This window comes from Ostrinia furnacalis, unplaced genomic scaffold, assembly GCF_004193835.3.
Source record: "Ostrinia furnacalis isolate ACB-3 unplaced genomic scaffold, ASM419383v2 OfSCF0535, whole genome shotgun sequence".
NCBI lineage: Eukaryota > Metazoa > Arthropoda > Insecta > Lepidoptera > Crambidae > Ostrinia > Ostrinia furnacalis.
The window spans coordinates 42,491-54,732 of NW_021130774.1; the positions used below are offsets into that span (position 1 = coordinate 42,491).

General features: G+C 33.0%; 2 protein-coding genes across 3 annotated transcripts in view; one reads left to right on the forward strand and one right to left on the reverse strand.

The window, feature by feature from the left end:
- Positions 1 to 12,242, reverse strand: part of LOC114366106 (organic cation transporter protein) — a 59,648-nt gene that overhangs the window by 36,097 nt on the left and 11,309 nt on the right. Inside the window, exon 1 of one of the 2 annotated variants that reach the window (XM_028322894.1) lies at positions 1,375 to 1,582. The exons of the other annotated variant lie outside the window; for it this stretch is intronic. Coding sequence (XP_028178695.1) covers positions 1,375 to 1,444 — 70 coding nt within the window. The 5' untranslated portion in view covers positions 1,445 to 1,582. Of the gene's footprint in view, positions 1 to 1,374; positions 1,583 to 12,242 lie in introns of those variants that run through there. 2 annotated transcript variants of the gene reach the window in all.
- On the forward strand, positions 4,421 to 5,589 carry LOC114366107 (uncharacterized). Its single transcript, XM_028322895.1, has 2 exons — positions 4,421 to 4,527; positions 4,955 to 5,589. Exon 2 carries the CDS (start codon positions 4,955 to 4,957, stop codon positions 5,450 to 5,452), a length of 498 nt encoding a protein of 165 aa, XP_028178696.1. The 5' UTR covers positions 4,421 to 4,527; the 3' UTR covers positions 5,453 to 5,589.

The following is a 12,242-nucleotide window of genomic DNA, read 5'->3' on the forward strand; positions in this document are numbered from 1 at the left end:
CGCACTGAGACTCTGGATTGGAACTTTGTGTGTTATCATTTTAATTGGCCGTTAATTTTCTCTTTGATATGAATGTAGGTACTCCAAATGATAGATGCAATGTATTCGCTTGCCGGTAGCTACTATAAACAAAAGATGTCTAGCTAGGCCCATCTAGCCAGCCAGCCCGTATTGTGGCTCTTCGCTGATGCGTGCCGAGCAGTGATTGCCGACCTCTCCCTACAATACAACTGCATTTTACGATACAACCGGTGTTTTTTACATTTCAGAGGTTTTATTATTCAAATTAACAAATGACTGCTTTTGTTCTTTAGTTAAAAGTATTTCATTAACCTATGGTCAATAAACTTTCGGATATAATCTACGAAAAAAATATATTTTAGATTTACGTAGGAGTATACTTACAATGAGAAAAAAATTGCATACTTCTACAATAATAAGAGTTACTTGATCTTTTCAACTTCACGCTGATTTAACGTATTTGTTGAAGAGAATTAGCCTGCTTACAAAATAAAAGTAAGGTAATTATGAGTGTGACTGTAAATTTTATCTTGTTTGAAGTAAAAAGAAATTCGTCATTCTCTGCCGGTATGTGGCTGTTATTATGTGGTATTTGCAACCACAATTTGACAAATATTAATAATATAGTACAGTTTCAGATATGTAGTTTGTAATAATAATAAAATAACGATAACCAAGTAGGTACTATGTATCCGTATTTGCATTAGTTGCATCCTGATGTATCGTAGAAGGCCGTAGATTGGGTGCAGTGGTTGTGCTAGTAAAAATATCTGATGATACACACAGAGAGATATCAAATATTTCAGGTTATAAATAATAAATGTATTTTTATTATAATTTTTACTAAAATAATATGAAAAACTTTCTCAGAAATAATAGTGCATGCTATGAAAGTACGGTGCCGGTAATTTTTATTCGAATAATCACGAGCTACACACAAGAAACAGACTTCAATCGTAAGAATTCAGGTTAAGAAATTACTTAATTAACTAATGACTTATACCGTATTTCCTATTTACATCTTTACTAACCGGAAACGTGAATATGGACTGTTTTCACACTTTCAATACAAACAACTTAAATGACGATTAAGTAAGTACAAGTACCTACATAATATGATGGTACTGCAATAGTTTAGTTTCCTGACTAGATACCGTAATGTAGGTATTTTTCTTATGTCACGAAGTAAACTATGTTTACTTTCTTATCATACTAAACTGTAACGAGTAACATGCATTTTATTGTTTTAACTTGTATTTTGCCGGTTCTTTGCAATGCTGCTACATAATAATTAAGTACCTATCGTTTACCGAATATGAAAAAAAAAAATCTAAAACATTAAAAAACACTTACTTTTAAAAAGCCCCATTTTGAAACACTTTCTCATAATGTCTGGAAATGTGTTAACTTTGTTCTCTCCCATAAGTAACTCACTTAAAAAGTAACTGAAATTATTTAAATACAAATATACGAGGTCCTGAACAGTACTGTGAAAACGCGAGGAAATGGGCGCGTAGTCGACTCGTGCGTAGCACCGGCTACGGACTGATAGTGTATCGGACTGAAGGCGGCGCAGGCGCAGCCGCTCATTGACGCGGATTATCTCGCGTTGACACTTTTTACTTGTCACTCAAGGTTCAGAATACACATCGCACGGACAATACAGGGTGCAATGTTGCAAAAAATTCAGATCATGAAGTGAAATTTCCATGTACGGAATTAAAAAAATAGATAATGTTACACCTAAACCTTAGACACAAACAAGATCCATAGAGGAACTCGATCACACAACTGAAATACATTGAAAAAGGGAACTTTATTTTTGGGAAAAAATACAAGTAGGAATATTGACATCGAATTGCCTATTAAGATGTTTTACGTCTTCAATACTTCGATCTACGATTATGCCTTTACGTCTTCTATACGCAATGAGACGTCCTCACAGCCTGTATAGCGCAATTCCCTTATACAGGGTGACTTTGAAATCATTGGCATCCTTTTAAAATAAGACTCTGCTCATGATACACAGTAGGTATACATTCCCCAAATATGAGACAAATCCAATGAGTTAAAATTTCAATATTTAAAATCTTGTACAGACGGCAGCATATCAATTTTAATACTGTGGCATCTTATTTCGATGTATTTTGCAACAAAATGTATAGGCTGATGTGCTGTTGACTGTACAATATGGAGTTTTAAACTCTTTTTAGTTTTAGATCAGACTAATACACATAGATAGTAAAAATAATGGCAAAAAATCTCATTAAATTTGTCTCATATTTGGGGAATACACTATGTATCATGAGTAGAGTCTTATATTAAAAGGATGCCAACGAATTCAAAGTCGCCCTGTATAGGTAATATCGACATCCATAAAATAGCTTTTTGAAAGTCAAAGCAAAACCAAATACAAACAAATTTTGTTTTAAATATCATCAAATATAGTTTAGAAATAGACTTTTATTGTCCTCTAATCTTCTGGATATAATTTATTTAAAAATCTTAATTAAAAAAGTAAGATTTTTGATCGACGCATGAATTATGATTTTCCTAATGCTTTCATTTGCCTGAAAATTAAATAATGAGTAGTTACTTAACTATTAAACTTCATTTGAAATAATATTGCAAAGTATAATGTTCCCCACAATATCAGTTTCGTATATTTCCATAACATTAAAAAAATACTTATATTTTCTCGTACCTAGTCTACTGGGTAAAAATACAATTGAAAAAACCAGTCTCATTCGCCCTTGGGATTTGAAGCTGCAACTGTTGGCTTTCTAAGCTAGAGTGCCAACCACTAGACCTGTCGACCGTCAAATCTAATCTGTTTTAATAGCGAGGGATATCACTCTTACTTCCTCATGAGTTCACTTGTTGATAACTCATAAGTAAACATCTATCAAGGTTTGGAATCCAGGCTACTTAGGTACGTGTGTTATTAAACCTATCTACTTATAGTAATACTTATTATAAATCTGAATAATTTGTTTGATTATACACGCTAATCTCAGGAACATAGCCGTTTGAAAAAATATTTGTTTCTGATAGCCTATTTATTTATCGAGGCAGGTTTATTATACCATCCACGTTACGTTAAACATTACTTTACGACCAATAAGAACAAAGCATCAATGAAAAATGTTGTGAAAACGGGAAAAAATATTGAAACGATTTTTACGAGTACAAAGTCGTGGGTACAGCTGCAGTGTCATACATTATTATAAATGAATAATTTAATCTTCACTAAGTATGGTCATGAAAAAAGATTCACTTGGTGCGAGATCAAGCTAGAGCAAAACAACGATGGTAGTAGTTAAATATTCTGCTAACGAGAAACAGGATGAAAACGAAACTGCCATATTCGTTAACCGAAGACACCAAGACTTGACGTTCAGAACTGGATCCTTGAGGAAACTGGAGGAGAAAACAAGGACGAAGAAGAAACTTATAACGCCATCTACAGCACACATTTGGAACTAATCTTCCAAGCGTGATGCTTTCATGAAAATAATCTAGGTAGATAGGTCTACTATAAATATTATCTTATTTAAATAATCATTAAGTATTAATAAATTCTTGAAAATATTTTGCGGTAAATGAAGTTGGTGCGTGACCATTATACATACAGGGTGTCCCAGAATGGGTGAATCAAACTGATAGGGGAGGTAGCTCTACTAATGTACTATCCCTAAAAAATATGAAAAAAAAATAAAGCGCATAAGAAAACAAAAATTTTTTTTTGAAAAAGTGAAAATAAATCAGCTTTGCCTAAGTATCTGGCTATAATTGCTGCGTTTGGAGTTTATTTGTACTTTTTTCTTACTAATATTAATTGTACATGATCGCTTCGTTTATTTGTAAACAAACTTTTGAAAATAATGACTAGATTTCGAGTTTAGAGCACTTTATTTAAAAAAAATCCGAACTCAATTTTTTTTTCATTTTTTTTAGGGATAGTACGTTAGTACAGCTACCTCCCCTATCAGTTTGATTCACCCATTCTGGGACACCCTGTATACGTTGAGAGAACGACCGCACTTTACGGGGTTACATCCTTTGGTCCTTACACCGGCACATCGTAAGAAATTTTAACATCGACAAATTAGTGCAAACGTTCGGTCATTTAATTTTCATAAGAGACGTTTTGTAAAATGTCTATGGTAAATGGGATGAATGAATGAAGTGTGATTTACGCAAAAATAATTTTATCGTCTATCCATTCAAGTGATTCAAGTACTTCCCTAATTATCACATCCATTAAGAAAGTATGCAATAAGTACAAGTAATACTTTAGAAGTGTTTGATTCATTGCCACCTTCCTTTTCATTTACTAATTGATGCATTATGCTTATTGCTAATCGTCGTGTTATATTTGCGAATATAAATAAGAACAAATTCTGAATGAAAGAATAGTAGAGAAAGGTGCTCGTGTAAATCGTGTGTAGGTGCTTGAAAATTAGAAAACTGTGCTGAGGAATATTTTTTCAATAAGCAAACAAGGTATGTATTCAAAAATATTATTAACAAAACTGTGATATTATACTCAAAACGTTTGTGTTAGAATTAAATAATGTGATTGCGTCAAATTAGGTACTAGGCTATAGTTTTTTCTTTTAATCAGTCAATACCGTTTCTAGAATTAATAGATTCATATACGAGTATATACTTTTTTATTTGTATTTGTTAAAATTTGTAAAATAAACAAAATATCTAAATAAAATATAAATATTATACTACCTAGTTTACCTACACAGTTTATTTAGTTTGCCAGTCCATCCAAAACAAGATCCTTGGATTGAGATGTACAATAACTTTAAGTCTTATAGCAACATTCGCAACATTTTACCTTAACTCATTCGTATTCTATTCGTGTAGATTCGTGTAGAAACGAGAAGCTATAAAGTAACGCAAAACACTTCCTTCTCAGATGATTCGAGCTACGGTGATGATCTCAATGCTAGCACTGTGGTGTGGTGTGGCAATGGTACAAGGGTCTCCAGTGCCGAAACCAGCGCCGGAACCAGCCCCGGAACCAGCACCAGCTCCTGGACCAAAAGACCTCAGCTATCTCGCACTCGACGATGACGAAGAGATGCCCATAATAGAAGACTACCGAACCAAAAATTATGGAGAACTACGCACCGTACTGTCCACCATCAAGGAACAATTCAGAGAAATAATCGAGGATCTATTGGTGCAGGTAGTGAACTATTTCGAAGATATACTTCGGCAAATTAAATTGAAGCTACTGAAGAAACTGTCACTGTATAAAATGTCAGACGTGGTGCGCGTGGTTTTCGATGGTGTCACAGACTTTATGTTAGAACCAGTGCCTGATTATTACGATGAGCCTGTCAGAAAGCCGGCGCCTGTGAGTTCTTACACACCGTTTTCACTGGCTTCTCTTTTGGGTTCAAGAAAATAAGAAATAGCACTTGTTAACTCCTTCAAAGAACTTAGGTACTTACCTAATGTAATTTAAGGAACCAATTTATTTTTTGTGTAAATACGTAGATGTAAGGTGTAATTTATTTCTGAATTAATAAATTAAGATGACACTTATTTATCTGTTTCCTTTGATACTATCATAATAACATACATACATACATATTTTGATAAATCCTTATACGAAAGAAAAGCTTTTGTTTAAGAAAATATTTCACCTCATAATTATTATTAATATTAAATCAAATTAAATTTCACAAATGAAGTTGAATCCTGATTTAAATCTATTTGCCTGCTTAGTAGGTGCCTACTACAGACAGACCAGCGGAAAGGTAGTACCTACATGTAGAAAAATAAGTCCCTGTTAGAACAAGTTCAAAAACCAACTCATTTCAAACTAAGTACCTATGTCAGTTAAGTTTCATCAATGAAACAATTTGCTGTTATTTAATGAGAAGGCGTCGTCGTTTAGTTATCCATCTCCAGGCTAAGTTTTGGTAACTACATAATTATTGTAGATGTTATACAACGAATAAAAATACATATTTTATATGTAAAAATATGCATTATTTCATTAAGAAATACCTACTTATCTCATATTAAGTACTTCTAGATCAGTATCTTCTCAGATACCATAAATCATCAGTGTAAGTGCCTGATGCGTACTTAATTTATTTAAAACTATCTTAATTGGATTGAAATAACTGCAATTCCGTAAAAATACTAAATTATACTTACCAAATCTTCAAATTAATTTAATATTTGCAGATAATTTAACTTTAACTACTCGTAGTTAAGACTATCTAAGGTAAGTGCCCCCTACTTCGGTATATTAAGGCACTTACGACTTTAACATTTTATTTAAAAATAACCAAGCATGATATCAGTATGAAAGCTTTTGTATGCTAAACTTTGGTATTTTGACAGTAAGTTAATACATAAATTATAGTTATATAGTTTGAACTTTTTTTAATATTAATTGTTCTGTGGACCTCTTGTTTGGATCCTGTTTCGTGATAAAATTTTGCTCTGATTCTAAGTTCGTGAACTCATGTCCCCTATTTCGGGATAAGGTTTTATGGATCGAGTTAGGATATTTTAATAATGATTAAGGGTTTAATAAATTTAAAAACGAAAGTATACATTTAGAATAAATGAATTGTGTGAAATTGACGATATTACTTATCTGAAATATTTATGAGAAATAATGTGAGTCTAGCTAGGTACGTACCTACGTATAAAATTTTGATTTGTTAATTTGTAACAAAGAATTCAATAAATAATAATTAACACTAAATAGCCCGGAAAGATAAACACTGCCTTGCTCTCGGAGTAACCCAATAGCTCCGATAGTAAGTGCAAACCGATAGCACTTCAACAAAAAAAAAAAAATTGTAACAATATGTGAAAATATTAATATAACCATTAGAAATGTGGGGGGGTGCCGCCCCCCCCCCCCTTCGTACCCATAAAATTTTGATTTGTTATTTCTGACGATAAGTATGTGAAAATATTTATACAAGTCATTAGAAATGGGAGGGGGGGGGGGGGGGCTGGCGCCCCCCTTCCCCCTAGTCCCATCTCTGGAGCTGCTTCAAGTGAGGTTAGCCCCCCCTGAAAATAACCCCAGATACGCCAATGATTCATAAAAAAAGTAAGTAATTAATAAATTTTTTATCTAGGTAGTACCTAGTTAGGTCAGTATTAAAAAAACTAAAAAGTATGTCGATTTCTTTGATGGTATGTATCATAAAAGTACCTAACACTATACATTTATATATCACGAACTTAGAAAAAAGTAACATTAATACGGTTTCTTGTTTCGTGATATTGATTATTCCAAATTCCCCAAGTAAAATTCATGGATTTTTGTCAAATTGTGTCAATTAACTATTATCTATCCCATATATTACACAAATAAACAAAGATAAATGAAACAAATCGAATTAAAACCAAAATTGCACTGGTAGTACTTATGCTAATTTATCTTAAAATTGGTCATTTATGTGAACTTCAAATTCGTGTCATATAAATTCTAGTGAACGAAACATATACCGAATTTAGGTCATGAGAAACTTAAATAAATGCATTATTTGTTTCATAACTTACATTTAAATTATCATAAATAATTATTTAAATACCAAGCATCAAAATGTTATCCATAATATCCTTGATTCGGTAGTGTCACGAAATAGGGGACACCCGAAAAATAATATGTACGCTATTTCGTGAGTCAATTAATCGCAATTTTAAAGGAATTCTACGTTTTCTTATAACTTTTTTCTAAGCCAAATCAATTGTCAAGGAACACATGAAACCACTATTACAAGTTTTATTCAAATGGGCGTTCCTTCGCCTTTCTATAAGCTTAAGAAGTTGGAGCGCTAACCTTAGGGTGAGAGCAACCTTTGCACGCCGCATGGCTGTTTTTGGCTCTCTGAGAGTTTGAAGCTTCGTATTGCCCTCATTTTTGGGGCCACAATGTTGGTACTTGGTTTTTTAGATAGCTTAAATAATAGAGTTTTTGTAGTAATGAAGAATTTTAATAAATAATATTCCATTTGCTTATTATTTGAGCTAGAAAAAAAACTTACGAACTTACGAACTTACGTACTATCACGAACTAGTAGCCGTTTACCTTATATGTGTTTTTCTTTATCCTTGGCCACGTCTTGTCTTAGTATTTACTTCGAAACATGAACTGAAAACAAGACTGTATCAATTATGATACAACTGTATTAAATATTAATTTATTATTGAATCGATCACTATAATATGATTGCATAAAAAGTTAAGTTTCAATTATATCATACTAGCTTTCCTCCCGCGGCTTCGCCCGCGTGGAATTTTGTCTGTCACAGAAAAACTTTATCGCGCGCGCCCCTGTTTCAAAAATCGGGATAAAAACTATCTTATGTCCTTTCCCGGAACTCAAACTATAACTATATCTAACTAATATTAGTATACAAGTAGATAGATTAGTATAGATTTCTAGAGCCGAACAGCCAGATAAGAGCAACGAGGCTTGTCACTCACCGTAAAGAGATACTACTATTAATATTCCACAAGGCGCAAACAAAGTGATTTTCCGTTGAATAACATTCTTCAAGGGTAAAAAATAAATAGTTTAGGTATAAAAGACACAATGATTTTGGGTATAAAAGAATTTCTGACGAGTCTGTAATTCATAAAATATATATTGTATTTAAAATATTTCAAAAATATACGCAATTTTCTACCACAACCCATTTTAACTCTCACGTGCGCTAACTACGATATCTACGAACGAGTAGGCCACCATTATACCGATATGTAATAAAATTGTGTTATTGTCTACTTACTAAAATTTTACATCAGAATTTTCTTTAAAACGATTTTAGTTCCATAGTGAAAGTTTAATTATGTTTTTAAACAGTTGAGTCCACCTGCTGAAGGTGTGAATTTCATGGCCGTGATCACACGGTTGCTTACCTCATTAAACTCGTCTCAACCACTTACAGCATGCTTCAGTTGTGATTGATAGTTGTCAACCGCTAAAGCACATAGGGTGTTACAAAAAAGATCATATAATGATATAATGTATTATTATACCTAAATAAATATCATAGCAACCAAAAAAAATCCTAATAAAATACACTGACATCTTGTAAACAATATTGAGATTTTAATAATTACTATGAACTTTTAGGAACTTTTAAATAAATTCAAAGCCCTTAAACAACCTGATCTTGATGAGATAAAGAGTGGAGGCAGGCAATAAATTTGAGTAACCTCATCAAGTAACACACACATCGTGACATCAATCAATTGGTAACAACAATATGTAGGGATTTTATGTCATTACTAGCGGCCGCTAGTTCGCGACTTCGTACGCGTGGATCCCGTTTTACCCCCTTCATCTAATCTTACGCGGTTTAGATTTTTTCATAGAAATGTTTTTCCCGCTAACTCCCGTTCCCGTGGGAATTTCGCAATATCCTGTTGTAACTAAGCTTTAAGTTTACTAAGGGACCTGCATGCTAAATTTCAAGCGTCTTACTTAAGCGGTTTAGATTTTTCATACAAAAGGATTTTCCCGCTAATTCCCGTTCCCGTGGAAATTCCTAAGTATACTATAACCTGCCCAGGAGTATGAAGAATAATTGTACCAAGTTTCGTTAAAATCCGTCGAGTAGTTTTTGTTTCTATAAGGAACATACAGACAGACAGACAGACAGACAGACAGACAAAAATTTTACTGATAGTATTTTTGGCATCAGTATCGATCACTAATCACCCCCTGATAGTTATTTTGAAAATATATTTCATGTACAAAATTGACCTCTCTACAGATTTATTATAAGTATTGATTAGGCCTGGTTCAGACGCAGTGATAATTGCGCGGTTGTTGGGCAGTTTTCATACATTAGGATCAATCAGTAACACGCCACGATTACCGCCTCAGTGCCTCGCCCGCCAATGAAAACCACCCAGAAACCGCGCGGTTATCGCACGTATCTGAACCAGGCCTTAGAGTAGGTGTACCTGTGGTATGTCCCGTGTTCAGGGTCAGATGATGATAGGAAGTCATACCATTAGTTAGTAAAGAACAGACTACTACCTTTTTTCTATTGATACACAATATTCAATACATAAAGGAATAATTTTACGACTACTTACTAAATTAACATAAATAAAACTTAACGTTTCTTAACTGATACATCCTGTATCAATAAATAAATGCGATGGGGTTTGTGTAAGCATTACATTAACTGACACTACAGAAGTGTTTGCTTTCTGTACAGTCTGGTGACACGTGACGTGGTTTAAATGTATTGTCTTGTTATGATGAGTAGAATGATGAATAAATGAATCATCTCTGTATTGAAAATCGAGGATAGATATGAACCACCGAACACATCGTAAAATATGAAAACCGGTTAGCTAACCTTAAACTTTAAGTTACTTACTCCTGGGCAAGGATCAAATTCACGATACTTACTTGATAGCTTTATTTCCCCAAATCTTAATAGACTATTAATGCCCACCTATTTTATTATTTATTAATTGAGACAGATTGTTGAGTTCTGATGGACATAAATTATTATTAATCGTTATTGCAATTAGGAAAATATTAATTTACGATATTCTTGTACCTACATATTTTACATGATAATGCTTCACAAAAACATAGTTAAAGTTATAGTTACCTTAAAGCCTTGAAATGAATATAATCACTTTTGTATTACCTACCTCTACCTAATAATACTTACAGTGTGTTTGGGATAGGGCTAGTGATGTTATTATGTCAATTTTATCGACAAAAATGCCCACCCCCCTCCTCTTGGAATGAAGGGGGCTTAATTATTTTAATTTTTATGTGACTCTACACAAAAATGTTATTTATTTCTTATGTGCCCGTCAAAACTGACATAAAACTAAAATTAATCTTTATTTTTTATTTTTTGACGTTATTTTTCATTTTTGTGCATTTTTTATTTATCTGTAAGACGGGGCACATAAGAAATACTAACATATAAATTTAAAAAAATAAAATTTAAAAAGTTTTGATAGAGATTTCACGACATTACACTATCATTACGTGCATGTTGTACACGTACACACACAAGTAAATCTCGCTCGCCTTCGTGAGTTGCAAAAACTGTGCGTAAAATCTGAAAGAATCTCAGAGTTCTGTTGCTCTATTACGCTAGGCATGTTAACTTTATGGTATACTACGAACCGACACACGATAAACCGTCACTGTCAAAAGGGTGCGTAATCCCCGTCGTGCGTTGGTACCCGCTGTAAACCAGCTTCGTGATTTAAGGACTTGTATCATGTCACGATTTTTGGCGCCTTTTCAGCATGCCACAATAATAAATAAATAAATAATAAATATCCTTGGACATTTTTCTCGTCCTTACTAAGCAAAGCTTGTACTATGGGTACTAGACAACGGATATATTTTTTTTGTCAATACATACTTATTATTACATAGAAAACACCCAGTCCAATACAAACAAATATGTTCATGCACACAAATGTTTGTACTGTGCGGGAATCGCACCCGCTACCTCCGGAATAGTAGTCTGTTTCGAACCACTACACCTGATTTGATTTGATATTTTTATCGACAAAAAAATGGTCAAAAAATAAAAAATAAAAGTTTTTTTTATTTTTTTTTATTTTTTTCTTCCTCTTTTTTGTCGATAAAATAGGTCTAGTTTCACCTATTTTCATATGTGCACTTTATTGTGACTCACAGTTCACACTATATTCTATTTTATTAATTACACACTAAAATGGACAGTATTATTGTAATATCAAATTATTAAATTAAGCTGAACAAGAGGAGTCAATGGCGGAAAAATATTGTATCAAGTTATCATTTACTTCCTGGAACAGCCAATGCCATTGCAATCCTACGAATAACCAACACCTAGCCACGTACTTTCGAAAGGCCCTTTATTCAATTAAGCTGCGTTACAACAGCATTTTAAAAGCGCTTTTAAATATAATTTTTCCACACTCGTATCGTAAAGCCCATGTTATCAAAAACTACTGGACCAATTTGAAAAATCTTTCACAATTATAATAATCATACATTATCCCTGATAAACGTAGGCTATAGATAGATAAGTTTTAAGACAACTTTTTATTGACGGTAAGAAGTTCTATCGGATATTTTTAGTGTCACAACTTATGTTCAGATAATAAGATACACTGCCGAATCTGACAAAATGACAAAATAAATTAATATAAAAAAGTTTTTTTTACCTTTTTTAACG